This window comes from Bidens hawaiensis, unplaced genomic scaffold (assembly GCF_021521415.1).
Source record: "Bidens hawaiensis isolate Kalapana, Puna unplaced genomic scaffold, B.hawaiensis_p1.1 tig00007028_1, whole genome shotgun sequence".
Classification (NCBI taxonomy): Eukaryota; Viridiplantae; Streptophyta; class Magnoliopsida; order Asterales; family Asteraceae; genus Bidens; species Bidens hawaiensis.
Genome location: NW_027491480.1, coordinates 743,938 through 768,558, shown reverse-complemented (window position 1 = coordinate 768,558; position 24,621 = coordinate 743,938). Strand labels below are relative to the sequence as shown.

At 36.3% G+C, this 24,621-nt stretch overlaps 2 protein-coding genes and 1 pseudogene across 2 annotated transcripts; all 3 read left to right on the top strand.

Moving 5' to 3' along the window:
* Positions 1 to 14,472: 14,472 nt before the first annotated feature.
* On the top strand, positions 14,473 to 17,301 carry LOC143634143 (calcium-binding protein CBP-like). Its single transcript, XM_077102301.1, has 5 exons — positions 14,473 to 14,989; positions 16,185 to 16,231; positions 16,329 to 16,504; positions 16,603 to 16,621; positions 17,187 to 17,301. The coding sequence occupies exons 1-5, from the start codon at positions 14,509 to 14,511 to the stop codon at positions 17,289 to 17,291; spliced, it is 828 nt and encodes a 275-aa protein (XP_076958416.1). The 5' UTR covers positions 14,473 to 14,508; the 3' UTR covers positions 17,292 to 17,301.
* A 2,428-nt stretch (positions 17,302 to 19,729) lies between these two features.
* On the top strand, positions 19,730 to 21,688 carry LOC143634142 (uncharacterized). The gene is made up of 4 exons (XM_077102300.1): positions 19,730 to 19,813; positions 20,991 to 21,033; positions 21,137 to 21,228; positions 21,307 to 21,688. The coding sequence occupies exons 1-4, from the start codon at positions 19,748 to 19,750 to the stop codon at positions 21,415 to 21,417; spliced, it is 312 nt and encodes a 103-aa protein (XP_076958415.1). The 5' UTR covers positions 19,730 to 19,747; the 3' UTR covers positions 21,418 to 21,688.
* A 1,636-nt stretch (positions 21,689 to 23,324) lies between these two features.
* LOC143634141 (flavonol sulfotransferase-like pseudogene) lies at positions 23,325 to 24,371 on the top strand (annotated as a pseudogene).
* The last annotated feature ends 250 nt before the right edge of the window (positions 24,372 to 24,621 follow it).

Genomic DNA, 24,621 nt, shown 5'->3' with positions numbered 1-24,621 from the left:
TGTTTTATTTGATTTTTCTTATGAAAATATTCTAGCTCGGTGAAAGTTTTTTTTTCTCTAAACCTAGCAGAAGTTATAAGAAAGTAGAATCCATAAAGTGTTTGGTACTAACGTAAACATTGTATTGGCAACAAACTATTGTGGTTTTATGTTATAGATCTACATAATGGAGAATAATGGTCAAATCAATTTCAAATTCTAAATATTATAACAGATTTATAATATTATAAAGATGATTATATCATCAAAGTTTAGGTAATCTGCTTTTTGGGATAATCATTTTTTTGTATAAACATGAGTAAATGATCTCAAATGACATCATATTAATTTATTAAAATGTATGATATTTTATGTGTATGAATATTTTTTTTGTTAAGTTCATGTATATATGATAATTTATCTAGGGTTGGTATGCATTTGAAGAACTTTATTTGTCACACGGACAACTATATGTGGTTATATCAAGAGTTATAAGCAGACCTATATGTTATCTTATCAAGAGTTACAAGCAGACATGGACTAAAAATTTTGATTTTTGATAAACAATATATACCGACCAAAACAATCACAAATGTAGTATACAAGGAAGGTTTTACTTATTTGTAACATATGTGTGTAATCTTAGTTATGTAATTTCTGTAATTTTAATATAAATTGTTATTGTATTAACAATATATAATCGGGCCTCAAACTAGTATATTCTATATAATAAACACCGGTGGATCACCAAAGGATTAACCATGATCTTTTCACTGAGAAATGTTACCGACAGATCATCATGGCAATATCCAGTGGCGGAGCACATTACTCCCACCGGGTTCGGCCGAACCCGGTATTGGTTTTATATATAATCTATAGTGCCGAATTAACGAGCGAACCCATTCGTTTTCAGTGAGCGAACCCAGTATCGTTCTAAAAAGATATATTCGAACTCATTGTTTGTGAAAAATTTAGTTATATTCTTTTAGTAATGAATATTCTTTTTACAAAAGACAAAGCTTTTAAAAGAACTATAAATTTTATTAACAAACATCATATAGGAGCCAATAATAGTCCATATATAGATTATTAAAAAGCCCAAAATTATGTATATAATGGGTTAATAAACGCAACCCAATTAACATTTTTAGACATAATACCTAAATAATAAATAAAGAAACAAACAAAAACATCAGCCATCGCCTCAGCAACCAATCAACTTCTTTCTATCGACCAAACGACCATTTCCTCATCGCCTTTGCCGGTTCGCCTCAAGGTTTCAATGATCGCCAACAACCAATATCCGCTGGTCTATCGTTTGTGATATGTTTTTTTTCAATGAAGCATGTGAAGATGGATTTGCGTAATTATTTGGGCGGCAATTATATGAATTATGCTTGTATTTGTTATATTAAAAATGAGTTCTTTTTTAAAGTCACAATTGAAGATATCGTTTTCAAAACATAAAACAAATAGAAAATTATGATATGTAATATCTTTTTATTTAATATGACTTTTTAATTTATCAATTGTTAACGATATATTTTTTGTTATGATAGTGATATTGTATTTTATTTATCGGACCCAATGATAAGTGTGTGTAAACAATAAGTAATGACTTGCTTTGTGAGAGCTCAGTTTCTAAGACGAAGGCAAAGAATTCTCTACTAGAGGGATTGAAAAGATCGAGGGTAATTTCTGAGTCTTGATGGACCTTTCTTATTATAGGCCAAAGGGATAGCTAAGGACTTCTTCCCTCATTCTCATCATGGGGTAGCTCAGGAACTATAGAATCTCTCAGGAGTTGAATAAACTCTTTTATGCTAGTGGAATTGGGAAGCATGATAAGTCCGTACTCCACATTCTAGCTTCATCCTTGGTTTTCTTTGAAAGGAACTGACAGAAGAGAAAGGTAAGATAATTCTTTCTGGCCTTAACTGAAGCGGGGGAGGCCCTGGTCTACATACAGGTCTTGGATCAATAGAATCCTCCAATTGCTAGGGAAAGAATATCGGGATTAGTCTCCTTGCCATTGCTACTGTCTTTGAAAGTCTAGCTATCCTCTCCTTGTCATGCTTAGTTATTCTGCATTGCTCCTTCTTCTGATCTTGCTTTCTTGCCTTATAGAACTGACCTTTGTCCCCTCCTTCCTTCACTCACTTAAAGTCCATTTCTTGCTCTTGCCTAGTTCTAGGCTTAGACGAAAGAGCTCATTCATAGATTCCATCTTCTAGCATTTCATGTCTTTCTTCCTTCAACTCTAATTCATGCCATGAATTGTTAAGTCCTTCTATAATAGCTATTGGCTCTCTTCTCACCTCCCCTAGAGCTATTGAAGAAAAATCCGAGGCTCACTCGCTGCCCTAAGCCCTACAGTTCCTTCGCTTACCGCCTAAGATGAATCTATTGCCTCCCCTCCCTCCACGAGTAGATATTTAGTATTGAATAGTATCAAACCCAATCCCAAGCAATAGTCAAGAAGAAAAACTCAGGACTAGGAAAGAAAGGCAGAGACAGGGAAAGCTAGGGTGATAGCCCAATAGATGAGTAATAGGATAGGGAGCACTCCGCTACACTCATTAGGACAACAACCTCCTAACTACTATGAGTTAAGCAGCTAATGGACAGACCAGACCGCATAAGACTACTGGAATAGAAAAAGAGAAGGGATTCACGGGCAGTGAAGGCAACCAAGGGAGAGGAATCATTCTATTCAATTCCGAAGCCTAGCGTCTCCTGTAAGACTCTATCACCTTCATTCTTTTGTTGAGGTTCTGGCACTTCTTCCTCCGGCCCTCTATTTACATAGCGAAGAAAGGCAAAGGCTCTTGCTCGAATGCGTGACTTATGTCTCTTTTTCCATTTATAAAAAGTAATATGAATCTACGCTCCTCGGCCTATAGTAAGTGAATGAAAGGGTATGGGGTTCCGGGTCTTTTTCCAGTCAAAATTGACTAAGAGGCAATCCCCTTTTTCCGTGATAATGTGAAAAGACTCAATTCCTTCTTTCTTCCCCAGCGAAATGTAGCAGGAACAGCCTTCCCGCAATTGCATTAAGGATATTTTTTGGTAGATCCAAGTCCATGGCCTATTTCGGGTTCACTCGGAGCTTTGGCAACCACCGTAGGAGGTGTGATGTACATGCACTCATTTCAAGGGGGTGCAACACTTCTCAGTTTGGGCCTAATCTTTATCCTATATACCATGTTCGTATGGTGGCGCGATGTTCTACGTGAATCCATGTTGGAAGGACATCATACCAAAGTCGTACAATTAGGACCTCGATATGGGTTTATTCTGTTTATCGTTTCGGAGGTTATGTTCCTTTTTGCTCTTTTTCGGGCTTCTTCTCATTCTTCTTTGGCACCTACGGTAGAGATCGGAGGTATTTGGCCCCCAAAAGGGATTGCGGTTTTAGATCCTTGGGAAATCCCTTTTCTTAATACTCTTATTCCCCTTTCATCCGGAGCTGCCGTAACTTGGGCTCATCATGCTATACTCGCGGGGAAGGAAAAACGAGCAGTTTACGCTTTAGTAGCTACTGTTTCACTGGCTCTAGTATTCACCGCCTTTCAAGGAATTGAATATTATCAAGCGCCCTCCACAATTTCGGATAGTATTTATGGTTCTACCTTTTTCTTAGCAACTGGCTTTCATGGTTTTCATGTGATTATAGGTACTCTTTTCTCGATCATATGTGGTATTCGCCAATATCTTGGTCATCTGACCAAGGAGCATCACGTTGGCTTTGAAGCAGCTGCATGGTACTGGCATTTTGTAGACGTGGTTCGGTTATTCCCATTTGTCTCTATCTATTGGTGGGGAGGTATATGAAGGAACGAATCAGTGGATTGAAGAATTAAAGCTCGAAGACAAAGAGAAGCGGGCTTTTCCAAAGAATTACTGCAGCTTTCCCACTCCCTTTGATTATCATATACAAAAAAGTCTCTTCCACTTTCCTACCAAATCTCTCTTTATTCTGGCACATAAATGAAGGGATCGAAGAGATTATGGCAGATCATGTTCACCAAGAAATGACCCGAAATTGGATCTTGGTCTTTTTGAGATTGGTCCTTTTAATCGTAATAAAAGATGTTTTCTTGTCTCTCGTTTCTTTTCTGAACAAATCGAATAACCTAATGGATCGAACTCTCCATGAGATTCATAGTTGCATTACTTATAACTTCCTTGTTCGTAGACAAAGTGGACTCTACTTGACTTTCTTTCCTATCTTCTTAGAAATAAGTAAATAGTGGATCTTCGACTAGCATTTCGTGGAAATCATAGTTGGTATTGGACAAGAAGGAAATTCCTTCTCTTCTGTTGTCACAAGAAGGGACTAGGTTCCTAGCCAAGCCAGGGAATCTACGACCGATTGTCAAAAAATCTCCCACTACGGGGTAAGAAGCAAGGAAGGAGTGCCGCGTTCAAAAATGATTTTTTAGTTCAATCACCCGCCGAAGCGAATCCTTCGAAATAGCCAAGCCAGTAAGTAGAAGGGCAAGGTGACCGCAGGGAAAGGCATTACCGGAAGGAAAGTAGCCCAACTCAATGTCTTACGCATCAGTGGCCTTTGAGTGAAAGCAGTAAGTCAGTGGCCAAGAATCATCGATTTTGGAGTTACCAGCTCAAGGCAGCTCATGGGAATTTCTTTAAGTAAGAACGATCCCCAGTGTCATCCTCTTCGTCTTCTCTTTAGGAAAGCAAGTCCCATCGAGTTAGCTCTTGGAGTCAAGGCATGCCTTAAGGTAGCGACTGACTTTCAGGTGAGATGGTTCAATAGTAGATTAGATAAAGGCTCTTGCTACTCCCCACGAGGGGAGGAAAGTAAATAGCGTAGAAAAGGAAGTGGCTATTCTTGTTTGTTCATGACTCCGCTGCGCTCCTATTTCAAGGAATAAGCGCCTTTTCTCTTACAGACAAAAGAAATGGATTGATTCCGGCTAGCTCGAAGGGAAGGAAAGAGCGCTATAAGAGAAAGAGTGCCTCGATCATATTTGGGATTTTTACTGAAAGCAGAGGAAGCATTCGATGCATCATAAAAAAAAATGCAGCTGCCAGAGCCTCGTATTTACCAACGGGGGTCCCGAGATATTCTATGATCAAAGGCTTTGTGGTTGTCATGAACTGGATTCGAGTCAGCGCCTCCGGGAGCAGCAGGCCCAGCAAACTACCATTCATTCTGATCGTGACTTTGTTTACCCGGTTCCCCTCGCGGCTAAAAGATACATCCGGGCCGCTCGCAAGGGCCTACTTACCTTGCTTGTAGACCAGCTGCAGAGCTAACCCTTGTTCTATTGGTTTGATGCTACCAAGACGATTGGGTGAGTTTTCACCGAGCTCGTCGCTTGAGTCTATAGGCTACCTCTTCTCTCTGCTTTTCTACAAGGTTTACTTTCTTCTTCCTTCAGACCGGGCCAAGCCTTTAGGTTGTTTAAGGAGGTTTGGGCTAGGTCGTTGCGCTCCTGCCACCTCTTGGCAAAGTAGGCTGCTGGGAAAGCTCCCTCCTGTCGCAACGGTGTGGGGCGTCAGAGGCTGTTGCCCCGTGGCCAACTCGAAGGGACTGAAGTTCGACGCAGAGCTTTTTGGTTGTTAAGTTATAGCATCACTCAGCAACATCCAACAGCTCCAATCCTTCTGGTTTGCACTAAAGTGGCTTAAGTAGCCCTCGAGGAGTCCGTTTATTCTCTCCGTCTGAGCTTTCAAAGATATACCGACTTAGGTATCTGACCAAAAAATAACGACCTTCTAACATTACCGACTTTGAAATCTCGGGGTTTCAAAATGATTCAGAGAAAAAAAGCTCTTTTCATCATCAGAAACCCGCTTTTCGACCTCTTGCATTGCATTACCATAACGAAAAGATAAAATAATTCAAAAATGGTTCTTGTGACTCGGAATGAACCTTTCTCGGTGGAGGAAAGGAATAGCGATGGATTCCTATGGAGCATCCAGGAACAAGCAGATCAATCGGACGACGAATTCTTACGTGGAAAAAGGAAAGAAAAGGTCTGCTTCCACGATTTCATCTATATTGAATCTCTTAAGAATAGCTTATATAGTCATGGTTCAATTCAGATCCACTTACTTTTGATTTCTTTCTCATTTTCGGATCTGAATGGAACAATTGAGAAGTAGGAAGACTTTGGCGATTCATATCATAATAGGTATAATATTTATGTCCCAGCACAGAAAATAAGAATAATGAAACATGAGGAAGAGTATACCCTGTAGTGACATAGCAGTTCTCCTAATCGACTACTTATCATAATGAACATTCAAAAAAAGCCCTTTCTCGGATTTGAAGCGATGACTTAAGCCTCTTTCTTAGCTTAGGGCCTTTAAAGTGAAAGAGCGTGACTCTTTAAAATAAAACCATTTGATTCAATTCATGAATTAGCCCGCTAAGAGTCTACTCTACTGCATTTAAAAAATATCTAATTATATAGATATTTAAAAATCTTTAGAATGATTAGAATCTAATAAAGTATATCATTCGTGTTTCTGTTACAATACGGCGAAAGTCAAAAGTTCGAATGAAGAGAAAAAAGTGGAGGCTGTACACCTCCTTTTCCTGGGATTGTAGTTCAATCGACCCAACCCGAAACATTCGGGCCTGAAAACTTTGACGCTGGGAAAAAAAACAAACACCAAAAAATTCCCGAACCCATAAGAAAATATTCCTGGCTCCGCCACTGGCAATATCACCAAAGATCTAATCCAAAACGGAACAGCAAATGCTCAACGGATTTTATTTCCGCCTTTTCTTTTCATATTTTGATTCATTCGTTGCGATCACCGAGTGTCTTCAAAGAATTTTCTTTTATACTTTTTTTTTCTTTTTAGATTTTCACTAATCCAAAGATTAGCGATGAATATTTAAAAAATCATTTTAATTTGTTTTGGAATTTAATGGTAAGGAACACTTTTAATCAAGGTTGCAAAAGTCGCTAGGTGGTTGACTAGGGAGTTGAGTGTACTCGGAGTACTCAAACATGATAAATATAAAAAAAATAATTTTTGATAATATATATGAAAAAAATAGTAAATTTACTAATATTTATAACAAAAAATATAAATAAGAGAATATACATTTGTAAATACTAAATTATTTTGTTGTTCTAAAAAAATAAACTAACTAAAGTATTCTAAGAATTAATAATCATTAATTAAAAAATGATATTCATTCTTTAATATTATTGAAAACTTATTATGTTCTATTTTTTAAATCAAAATCGGTCTAAGTTGATCGACTATATCTGATTCTGGCTAAGGTTGGCAACATATGATTGATTGTTAGTAACTAGACGGAGTTAAAGTAAGTCGCCTCGACACCATACCTTGTAGCGATTACTCGGAGAGTACTCCGCCTCATAGACATACTTTTACAGCATTAGTTTTAATAGCTAATTCTATTCAATGGTAGTTTTGTAAACATGACTAAATTTCCTCCGTGGGTCACTAAACAAAATTGAACCCATACTAATAAGAATCAGCAAATAGAATATTAAAAAAACTATAGTATAAGGAACGTACCCATCAGCGTAACAGAAAAGCGCACCGGCTATAAAAAGGGAGCATTGAAATTTAATAAGGGAGGATGCCATATTTGTATGATAGAATCATGGTCGATGCATGCCTTCTTATAGATAGTTTAACGTGTAATGGAGTTAGCGTTTGTTCAACGCGAAGATGAAACTACATGTAAAAGAAGGAGAAGAATAAAAAAACGCGTATATAGAAGCGTATATTAAACGCAATTACGAAAACCACATGCAAGACAAAGTGGTTAGAAAATCGATCACTAACCAAACAAGTGGTTCGAAACCGATTATATTTTGGACCACATTTTTGTATTTTAATGGTTGAGTCTACGTTGCACTACAGTATAATGTTGTCTCCTTATGAGTTATGATCGAATAACGAATATCACTTGTTTCTTGAATGTTTCCATGAGAAAACTTGTGTGATTTCATTGATTACATATATCTAAAGTATTAAATTATGTAGGAGATCATGTATAAGAAATTGAACAAAGAAATCGATGTTTGTATAAAGCAGGTTTTTTTCTTGAGTTGTAAACATGTTGCCGTGTGGCAACATGTGTTTTAACTTTCAACCAGTTAGGGTGTATTGAACATCTTTTTCGATCGTTCAATGGTGAAACTAGATTGTGACGGGCATATTTTGTTGGACTTAATTCCCGTCCTCAAGTCAATGAGACGGCTTGGGCCGACCCATCGAGCCTATGATGGATTGGTGTTTTTATCAAGTTGAGCACGTAACTTGGTTTACATGGAATAAATTACTTGGTGAACAAGTCGAGCCAATGACTTGGACAACAAGGAATTTATTTATTAATTATTATTTAGATTTGTTTTTACCAATTAGTATTTGAATATGATTATGGTATTTGTATTCAAGTCTAGTTGGATTTTGAAATCTAAATTAGTATATATACCTGAGCTTGTGGGTTATATCATTAAGAGAACTGTGTATTGTAATCTTCGAGCTAATGAGAATTATAAGATCGAGCTTATGATCTAAATTTTCTCTTTTTGTGTTTATCGATCCTGATTACCGAACTTCATATTTGTCCGTAATATGTCCCTAATATAACAATAGAATCATCTAAAAATTCAAACCAACTAGTGAAATATCACTTCTATTCGATAGCTAAACTATACTTGGTTTCCTTCGTATACCCAAACCTCTCTTAAATTGATGGTATTGTAAATAAATTAAAATGGCCCAAAGGTGATCTTGGAATCCTCATGTATCTTGGTCTCAAGAGGGTATAGAGCTAACAACGTGAGAATTTTTTTTTTTTTTTTGTGTATTTCATTTCTCTTCATTTCGATTACAAATGGAAACCCTGGTATTTTTACTCTTCGTTTCGATTACCATGGAGATCAAAAAGTTCACAAAGTTTATATGAAAGAAATACGTCAATGTTAAGGTTTACTATGGGTATGTTTGACAAAACTAGCCGGTGGCTATTAGCTGGAAGCTAGTAACTAGTGGTTGGAATCTGGTAGCAGTATTAAGGTTTACTATGTGTCTATGTAACCATGGTTATCGATGACCACTTCAATATTAAGGTTAACTATCATTTATTTCAAGATTCTTAATATATATGCTATTAGCTTTTGAACTCGTATATTACACGGGATTTGTTAAATGATAAAAAATAAGGTTTGCTATTTAAAATAAATGAACAAAATTAAATATTTTGGCGTGCAACTTGCATGAGGATCACGACGAATTGAAGACTTGGGTCTACCTTGCGCATTAAATTAAATGTTGTGTACGTCCTCAATTATGACACTAGTAAAATGTCACTTATTACTATTACTTCACATTTCTCCACTTTCTACCGGTGTCGGATCCATAAATTTTTCTCACAGGGGTCAAAATTTTTTTGAGTCGTTACTCAATTGAATATTAGTATAAAAAACAGTTGAGTCAGTCATTCAGGTCGAGTTAAATTGGAGTATAATTTTTTTACCGGTACGGTTGGGTTGTTCCGCTCGGTCAAATCGGGCGGGACATAATCAAACAAAATCTCATATAACCAAAAAAAATACGTGAAACATCTTAAAAAAGGCATAACTAAAACAAAATATATTTAAAGTCATTCTCCACAAATTTTAATTTTTAGAAATACAACTATTGTTTAAATATATATACACTAACCATTAAAAGAAATTGTTAAAAACTAATAAATCATCTACTAAATAAAAAAGGGACATTTACATATTTCCTTTTCCAAAACTTTGAAATTACATATTTCCCCAAACCATGCTTAAAGAGCATTGTACATTTTGCATTAAAAACTTGTATTTTGGGGAAATATGTAATTTTAAAGGTTTAGGTACATTTATACAAAACTTCTACCCCGAGCACACGCAATGGAACCGTAGACAATCAAGTGAAATCCAATCCACGAAATAATTTGATCTATGGACAAAAAAATAAACAGAAGAGATATGATATAATACGAACGAAAAGTTTGTTTTTCAGCCTAAATTAATTAATAAAATAAATAAATAATGTCTTCATCTCAATCTTAACCTACCTCCGCCATATCCAGTCACCGGAAAATTTCAGAGTCCAAATTCAAGCTTTTATTTCCATCTTATATTCTCATCAGTTTCACAGGGGTCGGCGTCAAAATTTCATAAGGATTGGTCGGGATTTTAACACACATATAGTACTAAAAAAGAAATTTTGCAGGGGTCACCATAGTAGGTCCGCCCCTGCTTTCTACGACGACTCGAATTCAAGACAGTTCCATCGAAATTAGAAACCGATATTAATTCGTTTGCAATGGTTTCATTTTTTTTATGAGTGACTAATGGAATGACAATGAATTGGTTTGACACTGAAACAACTACTAAAAGGATTCATGCTATGGATATCTAATTGTATGACCACTAGGAATACTAAGAATGTGTCACACCCTCTTAGCAATATTTTAACTAATATTAACACGAGTCAAAACACAAATATCGTTAAACCAAGAAACGTCAACGCATGTCAAGATTCCTTTCTAACCGAGTCATAAAAATATATTTAGCTACCCATGTTGATAAAAAAACAAAATAATTTAAATTTATGACTAGAAATTGAAGTTAAAACGAATTAAACGGTTCAAACCAAACAATTAACGTGTCTAACACGTTAATCGAATGAGCTTGACTTCTTGATCTTTACGGCTTTCTTTCCCTTCTATTTCCAGCCCCCCTTCAAAGCCCAATAAGTTAGCATGGGCTTCCATCTATTTAGCTTCAGCCCACAATAATTCCATCACTTTATTTGATTCCTCGTACTCGGGCCTTCATGTAATTTTATGTATTTCACGAGTACAGTGATAATGGATCCTGAACCAACTCTTGCAAATGATCACACCGCGCGCTAAGGCTGTCCGCTATGGGCGCCTTGGAGGGGAGGAGAAGGGCGCCGAAGGAGGAGGAACACCGTCAAGGGCACTGTGGAGGCGGGCGCGGGGGGGGGGGGGGGGATCAGACGACCGGCGCCTTCCCTCTCTCTCTCTTACTCTCATCCACACACATACATATATATTTATATATATAATGGGGCGCCCAAAGGGGCTTAACCATAGCTGGGCGTTATGGAGAAGGGCTTTGAAGCCCCCGGTGTCCACGTGGCACTGTGGAGGGGCTTCGATGCTCCTCACCATAGCATACAGCCTAAAGGTCATCATACCCACCATGATGATCGATCAGACCCAAGAACACAACACAATGATCAATACATCAAGTGAACTATCATCGCCAATAGGACGAAACCAACTCGAGTTCGGTTTGCCAAATATTCAAATGGAGTTGAGCTTGAGTGTCATGTTTCGAGTTTGACTAAACTCGTGAGTTTATACATGCATATTATTTATATAAAAATAAATTATATCTAGTGTATATATATTTTTACTTAATAGTTATTTTATATAAACTTAAGATAAAAGTTACTAATAAATTATAGGAGCTCAAACTTTAAAATAAAGTTTGAAACGAATCAAACTCGACCTCTTTCTAGCTAAACGTACTACTCTAGCCTCGACTTAACTCGCTTACACGACATTGCTTATTTACATGAGTTAAGAATACTTCAACCGAAATTAAACTATAAGTGCATATAATTAAACAAATTGTATATGATTAACATAAAAATGTTAAACAAAGTCAACCTTTTTTCTCTTCCTAGAAAGTGACCCTTAATGGGAGCGTAATAGCCATGAAAACATGTTGATTGTTGAGAATACTCCCACATGGAGTTCACATTCCCATTTATTTTACAATAATTAAAAAAAACAAAAAAAAACTATTAAATTTGTATTTTACAAAGTCAAATTGGGGTTTGGTCGTTGAGTAAGAGGAAGCTAAATAATGGCTGACTTTATAAGTCAACCACGGTGTCATATGATGGAGTTGTGGGTTTATACATACAAACATGATTTTAATTTTTAAGTGTTTAACAAATAAAAGATAAAAAAAATTGTGCAATTTTTTTCATTATTTACAATCTTGTCATTGAAAAAGCTTGATCAAAGGTTCAAAATCTCTTAGTATACCATCTCTTCTATTTCCTGAATTTATACGCGTATAAATGTGTGTATAAGAGAAGGACTATCAACGGAAATTTTAGTTACTTTATGTATGTTTGATATGTTTTTCTGTAGTTTTTCATATATTATTGGTTCTGAAATGAGCACTCTTGTATGTGTATGTATATATATGATATGTTGGTCCCACAACCTTGAGTTTTTTTAATAACAAATTTTCACGATTACAAGAAATTCAAACGTAAAATAGGTATAACGTATTATTGTATCAAGATTTCTGTTGATAGCAATACTTGCACGATGTGGAACGTTGGCTTTCTTAGGTTAGAGCAATGACTACAATTGATGCAAAATTGCGGACTACAAACGACACTATAGCATCATTGGACGAAAATTCAATGATCAAGTGAAAATGTTGTTTTTAGTGAAGTGGAGATTTGTGTTTTTTTTTTTAATCTTAAGTCATTAAGTCATGGTATATGTTAGTATTTATTTATAAAGTTTGTTAAATTATTATTTTAAATTGCCAAACGGTTATATAACAATTGCGTTTAGATTTTGAAGAAGAAAAATACTAAAACGATCATCAATACCATGCAGTGAGCAACATGGAGATCCCCACGAGCGGCAAGGACATAACAACAAAAGTGACAAGATGAGCGGTTTTTGCCGTCTGCACCACAACTACCTTGATAAATTCGTTGGCAATGCGATGCTCACGCTCTTTTTTAAATATATATTTTGTGACCAAGCTTTCAATTAAGTCACACCATGGTTGTGTGTCAAAACCTTTTAAGGTCCACCAAAACCAATAAATTTGATAGTATCATAATCATGGATCGGTTTCTTGTCTACCGTAATTGACACCACTTGGCACATGCTTAGACAATTGATCATCAAAGTGTTAGATAGATGGGACAAGGTCAAAGAGTAATAACATATATAGAGTAAGAAAATGGTGTCAAATAATGACAAGAATAATATAGAAGTAACATTTATATATAGTTTAAGGTGCCGTAATTTAAGAATTGTGGAAAAGTCAACTAAATCCATTATTTATTTTAAAGTTTTTATTATAGTACACAAGTTGATAAACCAAAAACCAACAATACTACAACAAAATGTCAAGTGGATGACAGATAACAAAGAAGAGTTGAAAAGGGGACCTCTTCTCATCATGTATGAGTTGATTGACTAACCAATGCGTTGACTGGCTCATTAGTTTAATTTGCTAAAAAAAACCCATCAATACGTCTCGTATAGGACAATACGAAACGTTAGGGTCTCGTTAACCTCCGTATATTCTTATATGGGACGTATATGACCCCGTATATTCCTATACGGGGTGCATGGGGGGGTGTCTGGGTGTTCCTAATAAGACCCTTTCAAATATATTGATAATTTCAGTCTTATCTTTGATAAAACAATATTGATTTTGTTATGATGATCTAATTTATGATTTGTGTGTAATGTCTGAACCGATACGAACCTGACTGATAACAATCGAATTCGTGTCCGCCACCGCAACGCCAACAGGTTGACACCTACTTTATATATTTAAAACCCAAACCTAAGACAATTATAAGCCCTCCTCATTAGAACTTATTATTAATATATATATTAAAAGGGGGATTGAATCCCCCTCACTAACTTACTATTTAATTACTATTTAATATTTTAATATTTTATTAATTATTATAACCACTAAATCATTAATTATAATTTTATAAATAAAAATAATGTTTTTTATTTTCTTTATTTTACTTTTTTTTTCAATTAATTAAAAATATCTAATAAACTATATTTTTAAACAATAAACTTGGACAAGTATCGGCTTTACATGTTTAATCTGTCGGTTAAACGATTTTCTTAAACTTTGCTTTCATATTTTTTATAGTTCGTATTTACAATAACCGAAACTTTGTTCATGATTTAAAAATATCCCATCATCGCACGGTTTTATATCCGCGTTTCAACGTTTGATACCTCGCCTTTATAAATTTTTTTGGTTTACTAATATATGCTTACGAATTTGTGTTGGTACCACTGATACTAACCGAATTTGTGTTGGTTTGCAGCTGTAACATGCCGGTTTTTTTGGTTCTACATATGATAATTTGTTGTATCCTGGTATTGACGGCTTTATTTATTTTGTTTGGTTTCAATGTGGTAACATGATACATACTGACTAACCGTCGACTTACCACGAGTTTATGGTTTAACGTTTTTAATTATGTTTTTTTGTTTGATTTAACGGTCCCGTCACAAAACACGAGGTCGTAAATCCTACTTTGTTTTAATTTGACGAATATCATACAATAAAAATAAATGTCTTCATTTCACATAGATCCAAATTCCAAACTATATATATATATCCCCATCTCACAACACACTCCTCACAATATCAAACATCTCACTTTTTTAACATCTAAAAACCAAACCAAATCATGTCCGGATACCCTCATAACCCATCCGGCTACGGCGCGCCGGCACAACCCTACGGCACCCCAGCCCAGCCATACGGCGCGCCAGCCCAATCCTATGGCGCGCCGGCCCAACCCTATGGTGCACCATCAGCTCCTTACGGTACACCACCACAAACAAAACCCACAAAAGAAAACAAACCCACCGCCCCGGGTTATGGGGCTCCACAACCAGGGGGTTATGGTGGTCCACAACCCGGGGACGGGTACCCGACGGGACCAGCGCCGTACGGCAGTCCGTTTGCGACGCTGGTCCCGTCCACGTTCCCGCCAGGGACCGAGCCTACTGTGGTAGCCTGTTTCGAGGCCGCCGACCAGGATCGGAGTGGGATTATTGATGACAATGAGTTGCAAAGAGCGTTGTCGTCTTATAATCAGAGTTTTAGTATCCGTACCGTTCATCTACTTATGTATTTGTTCACCAACACCAATACTAGAAAGATCGGTAAATCCGTAAATTATTTTATTATTTTACTTTCTCTAATTAATTGTTTGTTTTTATTTTTTAATTATTATTTTGTTGTAAGCAAAAACACGTTGTGGGGCCCTTATGTGGTGAACGACTCCACGAAAGCGCGTAGATGGTGACGTGTGTATTGTGGGCCTACTTCAGTTTTTTTAACAGAATGACCTGCGTTTTTCGTCTTATAAGATTTGCTAAAATTTTCTATTTTCAGTCCAAAAAGTTTAAAATATAATATTTTCGTCTGGGTTTTATTTTCAAAGCAATTTTCGTCCTTTTCGTTAACAGATTTTCGACTAAAATAGCAGATTTTAACAAAACACATGGACGAAAATTGTAATGAAAACGAAACCTCATTGATGAAAATTGCAATGTAAATGAATCCCTTAGAGATGAAAATAGCAAATCTTAAACTTTTGGGCTAAAATAGCAACTTTGAACAACATGGACGAAAACCGCATTCTTTCCTTTTAACAACTAATTTTTTTTCTTTCACCCGGAGTTTCAAATGAGACTATAAGACCATGCGTAAACTTTTCACACTTAGGCGTTTTGCGACAGATAGCACTCCAACATTGGAGGGTTTTGTAAAACGCGGCGTAGTAGTAAAGCTCATAACTCTCATGCAATCATTACCCTTCTCTCACAAAACGCCTCCTCTTCAACTTTATCCATAACTTTGAGAGGGGCAGTGTAGGAGAGAGTTATGGGCAATAACTTTACACATATCTTTCACACTACACATGGTCTAACTCACAACTATTTGTTTGTAAGCACGTTTGTAACTGGACCAAGCTAGTATTGTAAGGCTCCAATTCATTTAGCCAGGATAAAGATATTTTATCCATCTATTGGCCGAGAAAACTTATGATATTTAATGATGTGTAAAACATATGAAATTTCTGGAGTAAAATACGTTTAAAGTTGGAAATGTATGTAATCGTTCTTCAGTTAAGATTTAGTTGAAATAGTTCTTCAATGTAAACACTGGGTTCAAATCCTTGTAAATGCACGGTTAGACGCTAAACTTGTTACAAAATTGAAACCTCAAACACTAGACCTTATTATATGTTGCTTTGCCCAAATCCTATGGACCATTTATGTAACTAACTCCTTTTAAATATTCATATAAGTTTTTATATTTATGTTAATTTACTGTTCTTGATGGTAATATCAGGACCTAAAGAGTTCACTCAAGTTTTCTACAGCTTACAAAGCTGGAGGGTGAGTTTTAAGTTTTTAACAGTTTATTTATCATCATTTTGAAACTTTTTTTGTTTATTAGTTTTATTACAAGTAAATACATATTTATTTATTTTAGGCAAATTTTGAGAAATTTGATCGAGACCGAAGTGGTAAGATTGATGCTAATGAACTGAGAGAGGCACTTATGAGTTTGGGGTTTGCAGTGTCGCCTGTGGTTTTGGATTTATTGGTGTCTAAGTTTGACAAGAGTGGCGGAAAGAATAAGGCGATCGAATATGATAATTTCATCGAGTATGTTTATATAATTCATTATTTTGTTAGAAAAGTTTTTTTTTAAAATGTTTTGGTATGTCTTAACAATGTTCTTGTTTTGTGTTTGATGATTTCAGGTGCTGCTTGACTGTTAAGGTATGTAACAATCTTTACATATTTGAAAATTGATATTTTCTTCACAGAAAGTCGGGTCGTAATGGGTTGGGTGGCTGCGTCTAACTGGGTTGACCCACAAACATTTTTCTCCATTTTTGGTCAAACCTGGTCGGGTAACGGCTCATATGTGTTTTGGTCAAACCAAGTCGGTCATATGGGCTTGATCAAATCAGGTTGGATCATATGGGTTTTAGTCAAACCAGGTGGGGTTATATGGATTTCGGTCAAACAGGGTCTGGTAACGGGAGGACACATGTGTTTGGTCAAACCAGGTTGGGTAACGGCCTAACGGGACATAAGTGTTTGGTCAAACCAGGTCGGGTAATGGGTCATATGGATTTGGTCAAACCAGGTTGGGTAATGGGTCATATGGATTTTGGTAAAAACTTACTTGAGGATGCTCTTTAGGCATTCAAAAATCAGTTAAACGCATTTGAATCCGTTCAACTCATTTGGCCCGTTTCCTTTTTAGTTAAAAGTGTTTTGACTATAAAAGTCAAAGTGTATTATGAGAAGTCAAGCATTTGTTATTTGGTGATTGCAGGGGCTAACCGACAAGTTTAAGGAGAAGGACACAGCTTACACCGGGAATGCTACGTTTACATACGAAGCGTTTATGTTGACCGTTTTGCCCTTCCTCATTGCTTAGAGTTTTAGTGTCCTTTGATGTATTTTCCTTTTAACTGTGGATGTTTTCTTGATGTACCTTGTATTTATTTTCTGGTGTGTTTTTTGACTTTTTTCTTTAATAAAATGGTCTCCAACTTGGTAATTGTTTTTGCTATATAAAGGGCGTATTAGTAATTTAATTGAAGGTTGGCCCATTAATGGTTGGGCATGTAAGACTGCACCCTCAATCTGGGCTATGGGTGTTGGGCTCAGGCCCATTAATGGTGGCCCATAATGGGCTTTTTTCTTTCTGCTGGTCTGCTCAAGTCTCTCTTGTCTCTAGTTTGCTTAAACCCTGTTGGATCATTTTAGCCCAATCCATTCACTTATAAGCGAACTGGTAGCTACAGGAGTGGGCCAAGTGAGTTCATGGGCACCGAGGCCAAGTGATCCAGTTATATTTTTATATTTTTTAAAATTTGTAATCTACGATAACGAAAGCTACATGACCCTTAAGTTTTCGAGCGATCGCTAAGAAAACCCATACGAGCTTACAAGTCAAATAAAAATTCCTAAATCTATACTTAAAAGCCAAAATGTTTCGCGTAAACCTGACTAAACAGGGCCATTTTTTTTATTTGACATGATGAAAGATCCCTCTTGATGGATGTATATCTACACTTGCCATAGTGACTGGTTCCTGGATTAAACAGTTGGATCAGATCAGCGGGTCTAGTTCGATTTTCACAATATCGATCTTTTTGTTAACAACGTTCGTGTTATGATTCTACAGGCCCTAACCAATAGGCCCAAGTCAAGAGACCTATAAAGTTACATGGAACGCACAATATTACAGAGGATAAGAGCATATTAGGATTGAGTTTGAAAAATACGTATTGGTGTTTTTAAAAAGCCAATACGTTAAAATGTGTTTGGCAATCACAATTTTTTGTTTTAGATTTTCGAAATAGTTAAAAAGCAGTTTTCTAAAAGCCTCAAATTCTGGCTTTTTAAAATGGTTTTTTAAAAAAGCCAATAAGCCAATAAGCATTTTTCAAACTCAATTCTAGAACAAGAGGATACGTATGAATGAATATTGTTGAGTGTAACGGTTTCTTCTTCCCACCCCCTCTGTGATTATCTGGTTTTCCCATCTCCTTCCATGTAACTTGTTCCTTTGTTGCTTTTAGTTGTTACCATTTCATGAAAATTACAAAAGATATTGCGGATTTAAGTTTCATTAGATTGCTTCTATGTGATGTGATTATATCAAATCACTTCAGTTTGGAACCACCCTAATATCCGAGTGCTTATCCTGAGACGTGATGTCACCCGTCCATACTAATTTTGATACTCTAGTTACACATGAACACAATCATAAAGAAAACTCACCACTACGAAAATACCATCATACCATTGAACCAGGAGACCAACTATCTAATAAGTATAGGGATATTGGTTTTTAATACTCCCAACTTTCATCCGCTGGCTGATAACACTCCCAACTTTCAGTTTGTTACCCACCACTTCCAACTTTCACCATATTTGTTTTTTTCACTCCCTCACTAACGGACGAGTAACGTCGTTAGTGGAATCACGATTTTCCTGTGAATCCCGTTTTTTCGGCGAAGCAAACGATCGGAAAACAGAGAAGAGGGAGGCGGCGCGACTAGGGTTTTCGGCGAATCCGGATTTTCCGGCGAAGCAGATGATTGGAAACAGATAAGAGAGAGGCGACACGGCTAGGTTCCGCCGTACCCGGCAGCGGCATCTGATTCAAGGTGGGTCGGACATCCACTGAAGACGGTTGCAACAACTCCAATGTCCAATTGACGCAAAGAGATGACCAATCGATAAGATGCAAGGGCGTTCCAATGGTTGTGAAGTGCATCCGGCAATCTGGCATGATTTCCAACAGGATTCCGCTAACGACGTTAGTCGTCGCTAGTGAAGGAGTGACAAAAACAAATAGAGTGAAACTTGGGAGTGGTGGGTAACAAATCAAAAATTGGGAGTGTTATTAAAACCCAATATCTCGTAAGTATAAAATACAACTTTGGTGCCACAAAGATAAAATTGGGCCTAAGTGGTGGCCCTCCGTTAGGTCACTTCACTTCTTTTTATTTTATTTATTTTTTTGTTTTTAGCTTCGATCGTAACAAACATTAATTTTGCTTAGTTTTAGTTTCAATAGCGTAACGAAAGTGACGGATACCGACCAAATTTGCATAGACGCACCACATTTTGTTTTAGTTATGATACCATAACGAACCCAAGGAAAACCATCCGAACTCCAAACTTGTTTTTGTATTTTTTGGTTTAGCTATGGTAACTTAACTAACGTGATGGAAACTAACTAACCCGGAATCGACAATGCTCAGATTTTACCGACCTTTCTCGTTACAACTCGCCGGGCAAAATAGTTATCCAATTCGAATCTTTCCAGCAAAATAAATAAGTCAATTCTCTAGTCATCACTTAGGGTTTTGACGAGCTATGGCGGCAGCAAATGATCTTCAAGAAACCCTTAAACAATTTCACCAACGTGCTTCCGAGGCTGAGGTATGCAATTCGAATCTTAATTACTTATCCAATTCGAATCTTTCCATCATAAGCCAACAAAATGTATCAACTTTTGCCATCAATTCATACTGTTTGTGTTTGGGTTATACTTATCTTCAATTCGCCCATGAATAACTTTGATTTCATGTAGAAACGAGTCCGATTGAATCGCCCGGTTTAGGGTTTAGCGTTTTAAGCTCGAATATGCATTATTCCTTTATATATTCGTTTTAAGCGTGTTTCGGTTATATTTTATCTGGTCAGACGGTACGACTAGATATTAATAAGGATTATTATTATTATTTTTGTTTTTAATCTCAACATATAAATTATTATATTATATTAAAAGGATCGAGTTACAATATTACAAAGGTAAGTGAAGTGGGCAACAAGTTGCGCCACCACCTCCTTTTGAATGGCAAAACCGATCCTAATGAAAAACAAAGTTATCGTTCTTCGGTGTCGTTGAGTTACTGTGCACGACCCGCTGAACACTTTTCAGAAACGTAGCCGCATCGGGGGCAAGAGACGATTTGAGTTGGATTGGAATTATTCAATTATATGTAATTGTTTCGAAGTTATATATGTATTCAAAGATTTTTATATAATTTTAAGAAATAAGTATAGTTTTATAACTGATAATATTTGACCAATTTTGACTTACGGGAGAGCTCGAGCTCTAACTCGCCTCATTTCGAGCTCTTTTTCTGAAGCTCAAGCTCGGCTCGTAAGTCGTTATTTTAAGCTCTGGCTTGGCCCGTATATTATTTATCAGTTGATCTTTGTATATTTTGAGAAAAACCTTATACGAGCTTAAGCTCGTCTCGAGCTCGTATAATACCTTAAACGAGCCAAAGATTTGTTCGAGCTCGGTTGCGCTGTGTGAAATTAATACATAGTTCAAAAGAGGTAGATCTTAAAAATATGCAACGCTCGATGAGCCTAAATGAGCTTCCATTACAAGGCTCGAGCTCGGTCTCGACAATTAAATGAGCTTTATTTGAGGCTTGGGCTCGGCTTGTTTCGAGTTTTTTTATCGATCTGATCTCGAGTAGCTTGCAAGCGGCTCCGCTCGTTTGCACCCCTAATGAATTCAAGGAAATTTCAGATTTCGTTATGAATTCATCGTATGAGTGCTTGGATTATATTTCATCTAACCTGTCTGTGTTTGATCTAGGAACGACTGGCAAAGCTCGAAGCTGCAATTGCTACAAAAACAGGTTCGTTTTTAAGCGTTTATCTCATATTAAGTATAATTTCGAGATCTTAATTTCACTTTTTCTAGTAGTTTTACATTTTATTATTGAATTTGATTACTTGCAGACTCTGGAAGTAAGGAATCATCAAATAAAGTAGCCGAATTGCAAACAGAGTTGGAAGATGCAAAATCGGAGCGATTAGCTGAAAAAGAAAAGGTATTCTATTTAAAATGTTTGTTATGTTTGATTCATTACTCATTTGACATTTTACCGAAAATGAAATGTTTTCTTCAGGCTTTGAAGGATTTGCAACGGCTTACTGAAGAAAACACCAAGCTCCATTACCGCATAACTCATCTTGTACGAGCGTTAGAGAAAGCCGGTTGTGATTTTGATTCAAAATGAAACGAGCCCGTCTGGCCATTATCATGTTCTACATTTTTTCACCATTAAATATCATGCACTCATGCTCATTAGTAAGATTCTGATCTTTCTTGACTTATGTTTGTTGATTTTTGTACTGTTTGTTAGTTTCGTGGCTTTCGGTTCTCGTTTTTACTAATGAGTAAATATGTAAATTTGGACTTGTATCATTTTCAAAAAAGAAATCAACGGTTAGTCGGTTACAATACATGCTGCAGTCTTCTTTTTAAACGGCAGATGTTACTCATATACATCAAATCCGTCTAATCGAAAGCAGTCAACAGCTTGGCTTTTGAACTGCTTTTGTCGACCTCGTCCATTTTTTAAACTGTTCGACAAACTTGCTCTTTTGAAAGTCGTCGGAGCAGACGCATTTCAGACGAATTTGAGATCAATTTAGGATTTGGAAATTGATAAGAACATCAAAATCCAATCTTCATATGAAACACCATGAGCTTACTTCACATGGTAGTCCCTAAAAATATGTTGCAAAGATAACCAGGGACGAGCAAATGGTACCAGGTACTAGTACCTAGGGACTCATTCTTATTCTCTGCTTCTATGGTTTACAAAGTTGCACTATACAGTATTTTGAGTTGAAATTAAAACATAATACATAAAAGGCAAACCGGAAATAAATAATCCTAACTTTTGTGTATTGGTCGATAACAATCTCAACTTTAAAAATCACCACCAGCGGTTTCAACTATTTTTGTCTCAACGGACCTCCGTTAAAAAACACTTAACGCCGTTATGTTTTTTCCAGAGTTTCAAACCGATGTTTTAGGTCTTTTGATCGGAAGAACGATACGAGTCGATCGATGTAAAATGTATCTCGAAACGGTGATTCAAATGACTTGATTTTTGTTAATTGGAAATTTAAACACCCAAATTGAAACATTGTTTCGTCGCATAGATAACCGTTTCAAAATAAGTTTTACATTGGTCGACTCGTATCGTTCTTTCGATAAAAAGCCTTAAAACATCGGTTTGAAACTCGGGAAAAAACTTAATGGCGTTAAGTGTTTTTTAACAGAGGTCCATTGAGACAAAAACATTGGAAAGTTAGGGACCGCTGGTAGTGTTTTTTAAAGTTTGGATTATTATCGACAATACATAAAATTTGGGATTATTTATTTCCAATTTACCTACATAAAAAGGAAATGATGGTACAAATGTCTATTAAATGTATTTGATATGCGCTTTATAATATGGTAATATTTTATAGTGTAATCATATTCTAAAATATAACTCAATCGTTGATAGTAATCTATACCTATAATAATGTGACAAGTCGCTCTGAATTACGATTGTTGATAATCAATAGTGATGCGTGTATGCAAATTACGTTTTTGAAATGTCACGTTTTGCCATCGCACCATGTATATGTGGTTTTATACCCTTTAGGTTGTCACTTTTTTTATTATTATTATTATTAACTGAAAAATCTAACTGAGTTAGTTAAAATGACGTAAATAGATAGAATATGAAAACATGAGGCGTTACATTGATAAAAAAACAGGTTTTATGTTCAAATAGTCATGCATGTGTGGATTGGGTTTGTTATCTAAAAGGGGGTTGCGGCGCAGCTTGTTGCCCGCTTACCTGTCACTTCATTGTAAATTGTTTGGTTGTTTTTGATTACTAATAGTCATTCTGGTTAAACCTAAGGTATGCAAACCAAAATTTACACTAAATAATTCATCAACTTACACTAAATAATTCATCAGTCAACAATAAAAAAACTTACCCACACATCCAAGTCTAAGCTGTCCCATCCTCATTCTGCGAGATGCCAAATCTCTTGATTAATTGAATTTGGCTTCTTTATATATATATATATAGAGATGAAAAGGTAAACTAACAAAAGCTCTCATTTGGCCTTCAAAATGTCAATTCCCACAACACCTCATGACGCTTCATATCTTTCACGCGTAACCGGACTTTATATAGAAGATCCAGACGTCGAAAAGGCGAACTTGTCCCTAATTTTCGATAAATACAAAGGATCGTTCACAACTTTACCGGAAGAGAAAGGGTGGATAGGGGAAAGCCTATACTTGTACCAAGGTTATTGGTACTCGTCAAAAATCATGTCGATTGCTATGGTGATGGCCTTGCAAGACACGTTCCAAGCTAAGCCAACGGATATCTACTTGGTCACGAATCCAAAATCTGGCACGACATGGATCAAGGCGCTTGCGTTTGCTATAGTGAATCGAACAAGCTATAATAACGAGTGCTTTCCAACTCACCCTCTACTCTTGTTCAATCCGCATGATTGTTTGCCTTTTATCGAGAATGAATTATTAAGAAACAAACCAACTTATATAGATGAAAATTCAACTCGACTGTTTTCCACTCATATGCCTTACACTGCATTGCCTCAATCCATTCTTGATTCTGGTTGCCGCCTAGTTTATATGTCTAGAAACCCTAAAGATGTTTTCGTTTCTATGTTCCACTTTAGTAACAAGTGGAAAGACACATCTCTTGATCTCAAGGATGTGTTTGAGAAGTTTAGTAAAGGCATCGGTCCATGCTTACCGTATTGGGATCATGTGAAAGGGTACTACAAGGCTAGCTTAGAACACCCAACCAGGATTCTATTTTTAACATTCGAGAACATGAAAACGGATCTTGCAAATAACGCGAAACGTTTAAGAGATTTCTTAGGATACCCATTCACAGTGGAGGAAGAGGCCAAAGGTGCGGTCCAAGAGATTGTGAGTTTATGTAGTTTCAAAAGTTTAAGTGATGTTAATAAGCATGGAAACACACTTGCTAAAGTACCTAGGCATGCTTTCTTTAGACAAGGTGAAGTTGGAGATTGGACGAACCATCTTACGAAAGAAATGAGCCAGGTCTTAGATGAGATTACTAAAGAAAAGTTTCATGGTTTGGATATCTCGTTTTAAGCATGTGTGTGTGATATGTGCATGTTATGCTATGTTTAAGTTGGAATTATGTTACCTAGTATCAATAAATTTATATATTTATTTTCAGTTAAATGCCTATTAAGAATGATGCTTGTAGGGCCAATAACCTAGCACAAATATGTGAGCAATGTAATCCAACATATGGTTTTCTTAAAAACAAAATTAGAATGAGGGAGCATGTTATGCTTTGATGTGGCATTTACTTTTTTAAAAAGTGATCGAGTTTGAACCCAACATGTGCAACTAT

Bases quoted from the DNA above. Each gene is read 5' to 3' on its own strand.
- LOC143634143 (XM_077102301.1), top strand. From the start codon at position 14,509: ATGTCCGGATACCCTCATAACCCATCCGGCTACGGCGCGCCGGCACAA. The intron at 14,990-16,184 runs GTAAATCCGTAA...TGGTAATATCAG, and splicing joins CACCAATACTAGAAAGATCG to GACCTAAAGAGTTCACTCAA. The intron at 16,232-16,328 runs GTGAGTTTTAAG...TATTTATTTTAG, and splicing joins ACAGCTTACAAAGCTGGAGG to GCAAATTTTGAGAAATTTGA.
- LOC143634142 (XM_077102300.1), top strand. From the start codon at position 19,748: ATGGCGGCAGCAAATGATCTTCAAGAAACCCTTAAACAATTTCACCAA. The intron at 21,034-21,136 runs GTTCGTTTTTAA...GATTACTTGCAG, and splicing joins TGCAATTGCTACAAAAACAG to ACTCTGGAAGTAAGGAATCA. The intron at 21,229-21,306 runs GTATTCTATTTA...TGTTTTCTTCAG, and splicing joins GATTAGCTGAAAAAGAAAAG to GCTTTGAAGGATTTGCAACG.